Source organism: Narcine bancroftii, chromosome 8 (assembly GCF_036971445.1).
Source record: "Narcine bancroftii isolate sNarBan1 chromosome 8, sNarBan1.hap1, whole genome shotgun sequence".
NCBI lineage: Eukaryota > Metazoa > Chordata > Chondrichthyes > Torpediniformes > Narcinidae > Narcine > Narcine bancroftii.
The window spans coordinates 90,032,179-90,048,679 of NC_091476.1; the positions used below are offsets into that span (position 1 = coordinate 90,032,179).

At 39.6% G+C, this 16,501-nt stretch overlaps 1 protein-coding gene across 2 annotated transcripts in view; it reads left to right on the plus strand.

Moving 5' to 3' along the window:
• Positions 1-16,501, plus strand: part of cdon (cell adhesion associated, oncogene regulated) — a 139,941-nt gene that overhangs the window by 88,478 nt on the left and 34,962 nt on the right. For both annotated transcript variants that reach the window (XM_069894453.1, XM_069894452.1), the window contains exons 11-13: positions 2,693-2,827; positions 12,370-12,576; positions 13,488-13,669. In XM_069894453.1, coding sequence (XP_069750554.1) covers positions 2,693-2,827; positions 12,370-12,576; positions 13,488-13,669 — 524 coding nt within the window. The remainder of the gene's footprint in view (positions 1-2,692; positions 2,828-12,369; positions 12,577-13,487; positions 13,670-16,501) is intronic.

The following is a 16,501-nucleotide window of genomic DNA, read 5'->3' on the forward strand; positions in this document are numbered from 1 at the left end:
GATGTACACAATACCGGGAAATTGTCTGACGGTCACTATTATACACACGCAGCCGTTAGCACTAGTGGGTGTACAACCAAGCTTTATTTTTATATTTACTGGTGCATCTTTTTTCTTTATTTTTCAAAATTTATGCACTATTTTTGTTGGTCGTATGTATGGATGGTCATAAATCGCATAGGTCGTAAGTAGGGGAGAGACTGTATAGAAGTTGGGAGAGCATGTTGCAGTTGTATAAGACTTTGGTGACACCCCATCTGGAATATTGTTCTATTTTGGGCACCATGCTACAGGAAAAAATATTGTCAAGCTGAAGAGGGTGCAGGGAAGATGTATGAAGATATTACCAGGATTCAGGGACCTGAGCAAAGGGAGAGGTTGAGCAGGCTGGGGGTTTATTCTTTGAGTGCAACAGAATGAGGGGTGATCTCATGGAGGTGTACAAAAACATTAGAGGAGTTGATCCGGAGAATGCAGAGAGTATTTTGTCTAAAAAAGGAGAATCGGTAACCAGAGGACATAGGTTTAAGCTGAGGGGAAAAGATTTAACAGAAACCTGAGAGGTAACTGTTCTTAAACAGAGTGTAAGGAACGAGCAACCAGAAGAGGTGATTGAATAACGTACTACTGCAGCGTTTAAGAAAAATTGTGGATCAGACTGGTTTAGAGAAATATGGCAGGTGGGATACCTTGGCGTGGGCAAGTTGGGCAGAAGGCCCAGTTTCCATGTTGTATAACTAATCCCTACTTTGACACAAACACTAAAATATCCAGCTTCAATTCTACAGTGGGAGTTGTGTTATTCACTGTAATAAATACTTTCACCATTTATATCAACTTGTAAATATATTTTGTTTCCATTAAACCCTAAATTATAAAAAGTGATATTTTTCATGAATCATTCATATCTCCAGCATACGTGTGTCTATCGTGGTTTTATAACCAGAAAAGCAGCGAGTCCAGCATAGAATGTTAGATTCCAGAATGTATTAATTATTGAGCATGAAAAAAAAATAAATCCAGAATTTTATTGCTTAGTTTAAACAGCTATTATTGCCAAATTCCATTTGCTTGTCTTACAAAGGGAAAATGTTGGTTAATATCTTGGTTGCAGAACATGATGCATGCTGCTGCATGATATGAGGAATGCAATCTAAAGATTTTAGTCATGAGATGCTGGTTCATTGCAGCTTTGGCATTGATTTACCAGGATCTCTAGTGTTTCTGATCAAAAAATCTAGTAGTTTGAACACATGGTATTAACCCTAATTGCCTGGATTCAACCAGGAGTAATATAGCATGTGTAGTGACTTCTATCCATAAAAGGCCACTTGGAGACTCGGTGGAGCTCTTGTTTGTGATGCGTTTCAGTTTAATTCACTACTAAGTCCGGATGAGATTGTTAAGCACAAAACACTTGCAGCGATCTATTATCATGTGACATTCTAATAATAACAATAACTGTAGTGACATAACAAACTCTTGTCACCATCGATAACGAATGTTTGACAGTCAACAAAAAAATATTCAAGCAATACTCACTCTCCTAGGCTTTAACCCTTCACCCCAGTCGATGGGCTAACAAACTCTGAGGAATCGTGCCCAAACTCCTGCGCATGTGCCAACTGTCCCCAGTTTGCGAAACCCACCACTCCAAACACCAAATGACCGAAGAGAATATGGCACTAGAAATGGGCGACAATAACGGGAACAGCTGCTGAAACAACGGCAGCAACCGGGCACCCCTTGGACCTGAGGATGCTGCCGACGCCCATAACCAATCCATCAAAGGCAAGCAACGCACGTGGCCCCCTACAGCACGGATGCAGGCTCTTTGGCCCAAAATGTCCTTGCAAGACTTAAAGTAGTACATAGTAATTCTGTTTCTTTACCCCCATCATTTTGTGTCATGACATTTCACTTGCTCATCTAAATACTTCAATAATGTTAAATCACTTCCTTCCTCCACTTCTTTCAAGCAATTCCCCACTGGTCATAGACACTCCAAAGAGAAAACATTTCTTGCTCTCTCAGGCCTCATAAATTTGTAAACCTCAATCAGGTCTCCCTTCAGCCTTATCTGTTCCAAAGAAAAAAAAATCTGCAGCTTCTTTCCATACCTCATAAAGCACTCCATCCCAAATACTTATTTGTAAATCTCTTGGGCACTTCCTCCAGTACAATCACATTCTTACTCTCATGTGTCAACTCGAACTGCATTCTATTAATATTATGTGCTCCAAATTGTGACACGTGCTCCACCTTTGCTCTCCATGCAGCAAATGCGTGGATTCTCACTTAATGAGTTATTTTTCTCATAATATGTGTTGAATGTTGATGTCATTGACATTTAAAAAGGGTGACTAGAACCTACCTTTTCCTCTAATCATCTTAACCCAGCATTTTCCTGTTTCTGTTAGTGAATTGATAGAAGCACAGGACTCAAAATTGTACTGTTAATGAAATCAGTGACTGTTGATTGACTGAAGGTAATGAAAGATAAGTGGGAGACCAAAGAGTTGAAATGTGAAACCAGCCTTGTCAGAATTTTATTTTTTAACTTTCATTGCATTAAAATCTTGTCTTGAGAGCACAGCGTAAGAACACTACCGACAGAGGTTGAGGAGTGTGCAGAATATTTTGCTGTTTCTGTTCTTTGCCCTAATATTTTGATTTATTTTCTCCCCCTCAGGACGATCTTCTACTTCCAAGAAAAACTCTCGGACATCTTCTCGTCCAGCAGGAGTTCCCAAACATACAGCAATTGAGGATAAAGGCCACACGAATTTTGGTGTGGTAATCCATGATCCAGCCCGCCATAGTGGAGGTATTAACTCCTCTCAGTCCATAATCATTTGTTTAAATTTCCACTAACCCTGACTTTGTTCGACTGAATAATAAGACAATTCTAGCGTGTGGTCCCCTTTATAAGTTGTGTAGTCATAATTAGGAGCATAATCAATTTTGACACTCTTCATTCACTCTTTCATAAAGTCTTGCACTACTACAACCTGTACAAACCCTATTTCTGTACATAATCCATTCAATCCCATTCCTTTCTCTAATCAATCATAATTCTTCCCATCCCATTTATGATCAATTGAGCCAAATCCAAGTTTTCTCATATCACTACAAAGACACTGTAGACATTAATCCATCCTTGATCTAAATCAATAGTTTCCAAACTTTTATTTCCATTCACATACCACTTTAAGTAATTCCCTATGCCATAGGTCCTCTGATTAGTCAGGGATTCCATAAAGCGGTAGGTGAGTGGAAAGAAAAAGTTTGAAAACCACTGTTTTACTCGTTCCTAATTGACCCGTTATGTGCACGGTTTCATCCCTCCAAAGGAAATGGGCCAATGACAAATTTTCTCAAGCAAAATATTTCTGTAACTATTGGGTCGAGAGCAGTGGTTCACAACCTTTTTTCCCCCCACTCGCATACCACTTTAAGTAATCCCTTACTAATCACACCTATGGCGTAGGGATTACTTAAAGTAGTATGTAAGTGGAAAGAAAGTTTTTGAAACCCACTGATCTAAATGATAACATCACATTTTCCTTTTAAAGTACCTAAACTTTTGCCCTAATTCTATCTTTATTCACCCTATTTCTTCTTCACTCAGCTCAAGAAATAAACCATTACCCTCTTGCTCTCTTTTTTTGGAAACTACCTTAACTCTAAACCTGCTTTCTCAAACCTTACCATTGCAAAATGCCAATTCATACCCTGATAAACCATCATGAAAGGAGTAATTTATGGACATTAACTTTTTCTGGACAGATTGTTGGGATTGTGGCAAAGATAAATGGGTAGGGGATGTGTTTAAAATGAGCTGAGAGGACTGGTATTGAAGCAGACAACAGCAAAAAAAAGAGCTATGATGGGTACAGAATAGCTTCCTGCAAGCATGTATTTATATATACATATGGTTGAAGAGCTGAAAAGACTGCCATGTTGCTATGTCTTTGAGATTTACAAGTTGTAAATTAGGTAATGTATTGAGTATTGTAGTGCCCTTTTATTTCCATCCCAAACCTTTCATTTAGTTGATATTAGTTACCAATTTTTCAAATTAGTACAGATCTTGAAAATAAGGTCATGTTTTTCAGAATATTTGATTTCTTTAATACAGTACGTTTCCAGTTATCCGAAAAGCTTGGGAATGAACATTTTTCGGTTAACTGGGTTTTTCAGGTGACTAAATAGTGGCTTTAAGCAGCCCAGTAGCTCAGCAGAATACAGTACAACTCCAATTCTCCGAAATCGGATTCTCTGAAATCTTAATTTATCCAAAATTTTTTCAGAGCTGAACTGACCTAATAGTTGAAAAATAATTTACCTGACATGAAATTAGATCGATGATTGTCCTTGTTTCAGGTAACTCCCTCCCCTCTCTCGTTTCATTTCTTTACTTTCCCCTATTGACTTTTCTCTCCAACTTTTACCTCTCAACTGTGTGCCACTGTCTCCCAGCTGCAAGCGGTTGGAAGAATCCCTCCTCCCAGCATCATCAAGGAGAGCGGCCTCCCAGGTGGGAGTGGGAATGTCAGGCTTCCGGGCGGAGCATTCCCTCCCTTCCTTCCCTCAGCACAGTAGAGCTCCCCCATGCCGACTCCAAATCCTCCCCTCAGCCTACTGCCACACACCGGACTCCCAGTGTACGTGTGGACCTAGCAGGGGAGGATACAGAGTCGGGACCTGGGCGTCGGGGTCTGGAGCTTCGGTGACCAGGGAGTCAGGAGCCTGCCGACTCCCCAGTGACGTTCCACCGGCCCAGGAACCTCCCCAGTGATCAGTGGCAGCGGTGTATACGTGATGGGAATTGGCTGCGGTTGGGAGGTCTTGGTGCTCAGCGGCAGCCAGCATGTTTTTGTGAGAATTGAACATTATTTTAATGCTTAAAAAGCCTTGTTGTTTGTTGTTGTTTAAATATTGATAGTGATTTGCTGTTGCTTTTGGGGTGTTTTTAAAATATGACAATTTTTCCAAAAAAAATTATTTATTCGACATTGGCCCTGTCCTGACCATTTCGAATAATGGGAGTTGTTCTGTACTTGTATCGGTTAACGGAAGATCAGCCGTCGCTGATCCCTGACACCTCCCCACTACCATCGCCAATCCCCTACACCTCCCCACTACCATCACCAATCCCCTACACCTCCCCACCGCCATCACCAATCCTGCCCAGGATCCCAAGGTCCGCACTCCTGCCCAGGAGGCCGTTCTCCTTGATGACGCCGGGTCAGCGAAGAACCAAGTACAGTAGAGGGTAAAGAAGAAATAGAAAGAGAGAGGGGAGGAAGTTACCTGAAACAAGGACAATCTCCCCATGTGCTGCCTGACCTGTTGACTTCTTCCATTTGCTCACTGATAGCTCGAGATTCCAGCCTACTTCTTTGAGCCAGCATCCAGCTGTTCAGCATCTGTCTTCCTGGCTGATTCTGAGCTCTATTGTTACCAAACTGGCTCTAACAGAGTGTCAGAGCCCCACATGAGCACATCAGGTGAAAAAAAAAAATTCAATTTGAGACGTCATGTCACTGCTGAAAAAAAGTTTGGATAATTGAACTTTTCGGTTAACCACTAATTTTGGATAACTGGAAACATATTGTAGCTTTGTTCAAGTTCTGATCAGGCATCAAAGAAAAGTTGCTGAGTGCATGCGAGCCAATTCCTGTTCTGTATTTGGATTGTTGCCAACACTGCTGTACTCCTGGCTATAAAATATGTAACTACAGACAGTATAGAGAAATAGAGTGGAAGTTCCTCATGCTTTGACCGCTATTGCAGGACTAAGCAATCTTCAAACAAAAATTGTATATATTAAAAAAAATACCATAACACAAATCCAGACCATAGCATTTAATTGTGGTCCAGAGGAAGGAGGAATGGGGGATGAGGGAAGAAATGATGGATAGGAATCTCTGAATACTCTCAGCTGCTATTAACTGGTGATATAAAAACATAAAGAATCAGTTGTTGAATCTGAGATTCTCATAGCAGGAATCAATTAAGATTTTAGTGTCAAACTTTCCAAGCTCTAGATTCCAATTTAATGAGTTGTGTTAGTTACTGAGGGTAATAAAGCTAATGTAATTTTGATAGAAATTTTGCTAATTATGTCATGGTTATCTAATTGTAGATCTCCAACACTCTCAGCCTTTTACTGCTTCGCAAATTGTCCAATTTTTTTTAAAAAGTGCAGTGTTAATAGGGACTGATCCTGACACTGAGAACCATTGTTTGACTAATTTGTTTTTTACTAACACTGTTTTTCTGTCTTCTTTGCTCTCTAAAGTTGCTCTGAGTTCAGTAAGTATTATTTTGACAAACTGATTTCTTTCGGTATTCAAATTGCTCTGCACTTGCGTTTTTAATAATTTTCAATTAGCATGCAAAAAAATGATACCTTTTAACTGGTCTTTTCATCACATCAGAGCCTGTTTTAAATTTCAGTGATTGTTTTAGGTGCTTTCACTGGGTTGAGCAAATTAATGGAAATTAATTTGTGTTGGGCACTATCTACTATGTTTAAATATCAATATCAAATGAAGTATGGATGAAAGGTGACAAGGATTTTTATTGTGGGAAACAAACTCATGATATTGGGGCTTGCACTTAATGTTGGGGCTGCGATGCAGCAGGTTTAGTAATGCTTAATGCCCATACATATTATTTAACATGGGAATTTGATCATTCCAATTATTTTCAACTTGTGTAAACAAAGTGCAAAACCTTATTTTTTAACCGTTTGCATTGCCATTAAATCAAAAATATTTTATAACGTAAGTGCAATTTTTTGTTTTCCAATTCTTGCCTTAATCATAGAATTCCATCTATTATCCATAACCCCATGTAAGCATATTCTCTTTCTTCAGGGGACTTTGCTAAAGCAAGAAAGTGTGTCAAAGATCAATCACACTTTACATCAGCTAGTTGTAAAAAGCCTTTTGAAGTACATCTTTCTCTGTTTGAAGACTTGATGTAGGCTTATTGACAAGGCCAGTATTTGTCAAAAATTAGAGCTTTTCCCCCCAAAAATGTATTGCCGCTTTTAAATATCATAGTGGAAGTAACTGGCGAACAAGTCTGAGCATTTTTGTTTTTAATTCACTCGTGCGTTTTGGAAAGTGGGGTGGCTGACAGTAGTAGCATTTATTGCCATTTCCTAATTGCCCTTGAAAAGGTGATCTTGAATGCAAAGGCCTATGTGCTGAAGCTTCTCCCATGATACTATTCAGTCCAAGAGTTCCATGATCTTGACAGAATTACAGAAATATTTACAATTGATATTTCCTGACATGTAAGGAGTTTGCATTGTCTGACCACGTCCTTCTAAGCAGTAGGACTTGTAGTTGGCTTGAGTGGAAGATGCAGTTGAAGCTGTTTTAGAGAGTAAAAATGCCTTTAGTAGGTAATGTATGCTACAGTTCTTGGATTGCCAAATGATGAAAGAAGCAAATACTTAAAATAAGTTAAATGTCAATCAAATGTGGTTCTTCTTTCTGGATTCAACATCCAGCTGCTTAATGATGATTATTGCTGCACTTGTCCTGGAAAGTGGACTTCAACAAAATGAAGAGTTTTTTAAAAAAACTGGAATTGTGCCACTCATCAGTATATCCAGCCCCCAACCTGCTTTTGTCATTGTTTTTCCTCTTTATAATGTTGGGGTTATTTTTACTATTTTAGAATTAACTTTTCAATAATGAGTATTTCCACAATTTGGGAAGTAACATAGCAAATTTTTTGATCGGTGCACAAGATCAAAACTAATAAAATGGTCAGCAGATGAATACGTTTCTCTAAAATTACTATATTTTCGGTTTTAATCTGCAGTAACCAGTTTAGTATGGGCAGGTGAAATAATAAAGTTCCTCTGTGCAAACTGTGTCAATTAAAATTAATTAATACTCATTATAGCTGAATAGATCAATCTATTCAAGGGGGCGTTCTGTTTTATGTAAAAGACAGGTTAATATTTTCCTTACCTGACGTCGTTTTGACTGCTGAAGCAAGATTTTTTTTATTGTCAAGTCTGTCAATAGATCTCTGGGACAGACTCAAGAATTTAATGATGAGCTTTGAATGGGGCTTGAGTTTGCTGCCCTTCTGATGTTTCCTGCTTTCCTTGACAAATTCTCGTGACAAAACAGCAATATTATCAAATTAGTGATATAGATACGGGCTCTATTATTTTGATACAATGCTGATGGTCACCAGAATATTCTCCTCAGCAACTTAAGCCACAGTACCATCAAGCACATTAAGAAATTGTAATGGCCTCATTTACTCATGAATTTAAGACTTCTATCACTCGAACAATAGTTAGGCCTTGCATAGAGATAATTAGTACTACTGTCAATCTGAGTTTAACTATAATCTTTTGTAATAAAATTTAGTTTTAATGTCCGCATAGTGTTAATACAGGTTACCTCCATCCAATTCACAAGGCAGTCCAACTAATGCCTTTAGACAAATGTTGAACATAATTAACTATTAGATATTTTGTACAAAAATCTTTTTCTTTTAATCTCTGGATTGCTGCCTGTGCCACACACAAGACAGGGTACAAATAGGAAGTTATGGCAGATGAATGTGTGGCTAAAGAGTTAGTGTAGGGAGCAGTGTCATGATAATGAATATGTATGAGATGTACCGGAAGTCACGTGGTATGAGAGAGAGATAAGAACACAGGCAGGAGAACAAAGGAAACGGGAAAATAAAAAGACTACGGAGAAGTTTACCTGATAAGACTTGTGTTTAATGTTTTATTAACTTCACATTTCGGGCCACAAATGTGACATTGGCGACGAGGATGGGATCCGAACCCACGCGTGCAAAGCACAATGGATTACTTTATATTTGTAGGGTTGTAGTCTGAGTACCCATCTTTCTATTCTGGCACATGGTTTGGATCTAGGTGCATAGATCACCTCTAATGACTTATGACAAGCAGGGCTTCAGATTCCAAGATCACTGGGCTTGTTTCTGGGGGGGGTGTCAGGCCTCTGTAAAAAGGATGGACTGCACCTTAACTGGAAAGGGACCAATATCCTGGCAGGAGGGTTTAAACTAGCTTTGCAAGGGGAGGGAAATCAAAATGAGAGCAAAGAGAACAGGATAGCAGTGAGTCAGAGAGTTACATCAGAGAAAGGAAGTAATAGTAAAGAGGTGGTCAAAAACGACATAAAAGAAAGGCAGGTGAACAGACAGGAGATTGAGCTGCTCAACAGGAATACAGCTCATACATCATCGATAATGGGCATACAGACATTATACTTGCATGTAGCATCGGAAATAAGGTGAATTATCTTGTTGCTCAGATTCAACTAAAATGGTATGACATTGTGGCCATTACTGAAACATGGCTCAATGAGGCATGTAATTGGGAGCTCAATATCTATAGGAAGGATAGGCAAGAGGGTAGAGGAGGAGGGGAGGCTCTGATGATCAGTAATGACATTAAATCAATAGAAAGAAGGGACATAGGGTCTAAAGTGGTAGAATCAGTATGAGTTGAATTTAAAAATGCCCAAGGGTAAAAAGATTATATTAGCAGTTATATACAAGCCCCCAAACAGCAGCCGGGAAGAGGGCTATGAGATACAGTTAGAAATACAAAGGACATGTCGCAAGGATAATATCAAATTACGTATGGGAGATTTTAATATGGCAGGGGATTGGGAAGGACGAGAATTTACTGGATCACAGGAGATGGATATTTTGAACAACTTGTTGGGAAGCCCACCAGGGGATCCGCAGTTCTAGATTGGGTCATGTGCAATGAACCTGTGGTCATTAGGAAGTTAAAGGTCTTAGAACCTCTAGGAAGCAGTGACCACAACATGGTCGAATTCAATTTCAAATTTGAAAAGGATAAAAGGTTATCGATGTATCAATTTTTCAGGGGAATAAAGGAAATTATAGTTGCATGAGGAAAGAACTGGACTAAGTTGACTGGAAAAACAAACTAGTAGGAGGAACAGAGCAGGGTTGGAAGATATTTTTGCAAATATTAAAAAGCATACAGGATAAATATATGCCTAGCAAGAGGAAAGATGGTACCATTGTGGCTAACAAAAGAAGTTAAGACCAAGATAAAAAGCAAAGAGGAGGGCATATAAGATAACTAGTGAGAAATCAGAGGAGTGATATTCCTTTAAAAACTTACAGAAAGAAATAAAGAACGTCATAAGGAAAAAAAGATAAGTTGTGAAAGGAGATTGACGAACAATATTAAAAAAGATGCTGAGTTTTTTAAAAATGTATAAAAAATAGAAGAGAGACACGTGTTGACATAGGACCAATGGAAAATGATGCTGTGGAAATTATAATGGGTTACAAAGATATGACAGATGAATTAAATCAATATTTTACATCTCTATTCATGGTGGAAAACATTAATAATTTTCATGACAGACAAAAGCTTCAGGGAGTAGAGTTGGATGCAGTTAAGATTACCAAAGAAATTGTGCTTGATAAATTGAATGGATTAAAGACCGATAAATCTCCCAGAGCAGATAATGTTCACCTGCGGGTTTTGAAAGAGGTAGCTTTGGAGATTGTAGATCCATTGGTGACATTCTTCCAGAAAGCATTAGTCTCTGGATTGGAAGGTTGCGAATGTGGTTCCATTGTACAAAAAAGGTGGTAATCAGAAAAAAGGGAACTATAGACCTATAAGTCTGACGTTGGTGGTGGGTTAGATATTAGTCAATCCTCAAGGATGAAGTTATGAAATACCTGGAAATGCATGACAGGATAGGTCCTATGGTTTTTTTAAAGGGTAGATCATGTTTGACTAACTTTAAAGAGTTTTTTGAGGAAATCTCAGGTAGTATGGACAAAGGGGAGGCTGTGGAGGTTATTTACTTGGATTTTCAAAAGGCTTTCAATAAGGTGCCGCATGTTAGGCTGATAAATAAAATGAAGGCCCATGGAATTACAGGAATGCTATTAGATCGGATAGAAAATTGGCTGATAGGCAGAAAGCAAAGGGTTAAAATTAAGGGATCCTATTCAGAATGGCGGCCTGTAATGAGTCGTGTTCCACAGGGGTTGGTCTTGGGGCCGCTGCTGTTTACAATTTATATTAATGATTTGGATTGTGGACTAAATAGTTTTGTGGCCATTTTCGCAGATGATACAAGATAGGTGGTGGAGCAAGAACTGTTAAAGAAACTGTAAAATTATAGAGGGTTAGAGACAAATTTGGAGACTGGGCAAATTTCTGGCAGATGAAGTACAATGTTGAGAAGTGTTCCGTTCTACATTTTGACAGTGGAAATAAACAGGGAGAGTACTACCTGCATGGGGGAAAAAATTCAATCCTAGGAGATGCAAAGAGACCTGGGTGTCCTTGTGCAGAGTAATCTAAAAGTTAAGTCCCAGGTGGGATTGGTAGGGAAGAAGACCAATGCTCTGCTAGCATTCAATTCGAGAGATATTGTGCTTAAGTGTAGAGAGGTGTTAATGAGGCTCAATGGGGCACTGGTGAGACCCCATTTGGAGTAGTGTGTGCAGGTTTGGGCCAGAAAAGATGTGATGTTGTTGGAAAGGGTGCAGAGGAGATTTACCAGGATAATTCCTGGAATGCAGGGGCTGGAGTATGGGGAACATTTGGCACCTCTAGGATTGTACTCATTAGAGAGTGAGGGGGGAATCTCATAGAGACATTTTGAATATTGAAAGCTTTTGATGGAGTGAATGTGGGTAAGATGTTTCCCTTGTTGGGGAAGTCAAAGACAAGGGGTCACAATCTTTAAAATTAGAAGTTATCCAATTAAAACAGAGAGGAGGAAGAACTTCTATAGTCAGAGGGTCATGGATCTATGCAACTCACTGCCACACAAAGCAGTGGAGGCCAGATCACTGGGAGTATTTAAACAGGAAATGGATCGGTATCTCATATCCCTTGATACCCCTATTAATGAGATACCGATCCATTTCCTGTTTAAATGGGGAAAAGGCTTGTAATTGGAATTAGGGGTGAGATTAGTTTAGCTTAGTGCATTGCCATGGAACAGACCTAGTGGCCTGCTTCTGTTCCTTTGTCTTGTGACTTGTGCTTCTGAAACTTTGAGGCCTTGCCCTTTACATTTAGAAATATAAGAATTTCTGATGCCACACCAGTGTTGGTAAATATCTTCAGAGTCATTGTGCTAGCTTAACAACAATAACAAAATAGTTAATCATTCTAGAACAGGGTGATGTCCAAGAGGGAATACAATTTTGATGCTCTGCTAATTTCAGGCATTATCTGTAATTTTAAAAAAGACCAAAGATTTGCAAACTTGAGACTCAAATTTTAAAAAAGCTCTCCAAAACACTGATGACATTTGTTTTCCTCCTTTCTAGTTCCTGAGGCACCTGACCGACCTACAATTTCAACTGCCTCAGAAACATCTGTGTATGTGACTTGGATCCCAAGAGCAAACGGGGGCTCCCCCATCACATCTTTTAAGGTGGAGTACAAACGCATGGGAAGGAATAGTGACTGGCTGGTAGCAGCAGACAGCATCTCTCCATCAAAGCTGTCAGTAGAAGTACGAAATCTTGAGCCAGGTAACAGTCCAAATAAGTAAAGTACAAACTGCTATTACGTTTTTGGAAAGTTTTCAAAGGGAAGATGTCTTAAACTCTCGTTCTTTTATATATTTTTGTAATTACGTTTTTCTTCTCTCCAGAGGATGCTGATACACATATTGGGATACAATTCATTGGAGATTAGCCTTTAGTCCTTCCTGTCATTTTAAAGTTAAACTTAATGAACATTGTTGAATCTTCGTTTTATGTAATATTACGCTCTCTCAGTAATCAATTTATAATAGAGTGCATTTTTCTGAAAAAATACAATTGGCAAGGCTAGCATGTAAGTTGATATAAGAAGAGAGCAATGGGCTTCCTTGAACCATCATAGTCTACATTTCCAGCAATTTACTCGGCAACTTCAGAGAATAATTAGTCAACCAAATTGGTGTGTATCTAGAGCTGCATTTCGGCCAATGTGAGTAGGCAGGATTCTTTGAGTGAGAGGATGTAGGGACCCAGTTGAATGTCTATGCCAATCTGTCAATTTTATGTCAATTTGCTTGATACCACATTTTTATTTCCATTTCTCTAAAACTGAATTCAAAATTTTTCATTATCTTGCCATAATATGATTTATCCTCTCATTCCATAGATAATTAATCTAAGACTCTGGATTACTAATCCAATTGCATAACTATATCCAAATTTGAAGCTTTTGTATGTATGTATGTTCCATCATCTCTGTAGGTGGGTACTGCATTTGCTCAGCTCTGTAATGGGGTTTCAGTTTGGATAGTGTGGAGTTTATTTTGTTTCTTTAGCTCATTTGTTGGGAATCATTATGTCCACTTCAGGGCTTGACCTGTTAATTAATTTGTCCAAGTGGCATTAGAACACTCTTTAAAATAGTAATGTGCCTTTTCTAATTGTTTTTTGTACCACAGGTGCCACCTATAAGTTTCGTGTGATTGCCATTAATGCCTATGGTGAAAGTCCAAGAAGCGCTGCCTCACGGCCATATCAAGTAGCAGGATTTAGCAACCGATTTTCGGCACGTCCAATCGCAGGGCCTCACATTGCTTATACAGAGGCTATCACTGACACACAGATTATGTTGAAATGGACGGTAAGCATTGCAGTTTCATTATGGATCTTCAGTCTGCTGAGCATTTTCTACCTCTTCATTTTGCTTTTTTCCCCCATACCAATTAATTCACAAGATCACAAGAAAAAGAAACAGAAGTAGGCCATTCGGCCCATTGAGTCTGCTCCACAAATCCACCCTGAGTTAAACTGTTCTCATATCAAGTTCCGGCCTTTTCCCAATATCCCTTGATTCCTTGACTTTCAGTCTCCACCTTAAACTCCCCCAATGATCTGGCCTATATAGCTGTATGTGGCGATAAATCCACAACCCTTTGGCTAAAGAAATTTCTCCTCATCTCTGTTTTAAATGGGTACCTTCTAATTCTTAGACTGTGCCCACTTGTCCTGGATTCACCCACCAAGGGAAACATCTTATTCACATCTGCTCTGTCCAAACCTTTCAGCATTTGAAATGTTTCTATAAGATCCTTTCTCATTCTTCTATATGCCAAAGAAGAGTCAAAGAGCTGCTAGGCGTTCTTCATATGTTAGCGCTTACATTCCAGGTATCATACTGGTAAATCTCTGCACTCTCTCCAACTTTATTACATGATAAGGGGCCCAAAACTGCACGCAGTCCTCCAAATTAGGTCTCACCAGTGCCCTACAGAGCCACATCAACACCTCTACTCTTATACACTATTCCTCTTGAAATGAATGCCAACATAACATTCGATTTCTTTACTGCCGCTCCAATATTTAGGCTATCCTGCACAAGGACCCCCAAGTCCCTTTGCCATTTTGAATTTTCTCCCCATCCAAATAATAATCTGTTTATTTCCTCTTACAAAATGTACAATGGTACATTTCTCAACATTGTATCTCATCTGCCATTTCTCTGCCCACTCTCCTAAGCTGATCACGTCTCTCTGCAGCCTTTCGGTTTCTTCAACACTTGCTACTCCACCACCCATCTTGGTGTCATCTGCAAACGTAACCACAAAACCATTCACTCCATAAATAAGTCATCAATGTACATTGTGAAAAGAAGCGCCCCCAACACTGACCCATATGGAACACGACTGGTAACCATAAACCAATCAGAACAGGATCCCTTTATTCTGCACTGTTGGGTGAAGTTTCAAAACGGTAACTTGAATCTGGTGATACTTGAACTGAGATTGGTTGGCATTTGTGCTGACAGAGTAATGTATCATGCAGTTGAGAAAGTATAAACAAGAGTGATTGTCTCCCCTCCCCCTAAGATATTCTTACAGTTGGTTTCTGCTATCGGCCAATCTCTTTCCTGTACAGTGGAACCCCAATTTAACACAAACCCAGGTATAACACGACCATCCAGTGGACCCCTTTTTCCTCTCTTTCCGGAATGGAAATTGTTTTCAGATCAAAATAGAACACACTATTAGAAGACAAAAATCTCTTTCAGTGAAAGATAAGCTTCACACACTTGATGCAATCAAGAATAAAAGTCAAACCCAAGTTGCACGTGACCTCAGCATACCTGAATCAACATTTTGTGGCTGGAAATCTCAGGAAGGTTAGTTACGTGTGTCACTTTGGAAAGTTGAGGAAAAGGCGGGACTAAAGGCCAAGCCCATTAAGACAGCAAAAGATGTCAGCCTCGATGACTCTACAAATGGTTCGTTCAAGCACACTCAGAAGGCCTTCCAATTCTCAAAGCTCGTCAAGAAGATTGACAAGCTGATCAATGGAGAAACCTCACAGTTCAAAGCTAGCAATGGATGACCAGTCGGGTTTAAATGCTGTCACGGGATTTCTCAAGTGTTGATGTCTGGAGAGATTCGCTCAGCCCTTAACGCCGCCGCCAGCGAATACCCAGCAGAACTAAAAACTCTCTTAGATGAAAGTGGCTACGTCAAAGAGCAAGTTTACAACTGTGATGAAACAGACTTCCGCTACAAGATTATCCCAGACCACATACTGTCTTGCAAAGAGGATGCCCATCATTGTGAGGGGTTCAAACAGTGCAAAGATCACGTGACCTTGTTTTGTGTTAACAAGACTGGAACACGTGAGTTAAAACTGCTCGTGATTGGCTAATTTCACACACCTCGCTGTTTCCCCCATGTCAACGTGAAGTTGTTACTGTTTGAGTACACGCAGAGCAGCAATCTTTGGATGACCAGTGTCATCTTTGAGGATTGGTTTTACAAAACTTTTGTCCCTGCTGTCTGCACTCATTTGCGAAAGCAAAAGCTTGAACCCAAAGCTCTTCTTTTGCTTGACAACTGACTTGCTCACCCTCCAGCTGCCAACCTATTAAGCCACGATGGAAAGATCTGAGTTACTTAACCTCCCAAAGAAGAAAGATCCAGCCCCTAGATCAGGGGGTCATCTCTGTGTTCAAGAAGAATTACAGGCATGAATTAATTCATAGAATTGTAGACGAATCAACAATGCTGGGAGACTATCTGTAAAGCATGAATATTATAAGTTTGCCACTTAGATGGGAAGGAGTGGGCAGCAGTCAGCTCCTCGTGTGTGGGAAAATGCTAGGAGAATGGTCTGGGTCCAGCCTTTTAATCATGAAAATCCACCAAGGAAGATGAAGATGATGAACAAGAATTCTAGGTCTTCACAGATGAAGAGGTGGGTGAGGCACAGATTAGCAAAGAGGATTTTCACAGTGGTTCTCTGCCGATGACGAATGCCCGACATATGAGCATCTGATGGACTCTGAGATCATCTGTAACATTACTATAGCACCAGTTCCCAAACCACAGGAGGATGACAATGAGGAGTCTCCACCCCCGAAAGTGTCTTAAGCCATTGAGTACCTAGAGGCTTCTCTATGTTGGCTGGAGACCCAGGATGTGGACCACATAAAAAT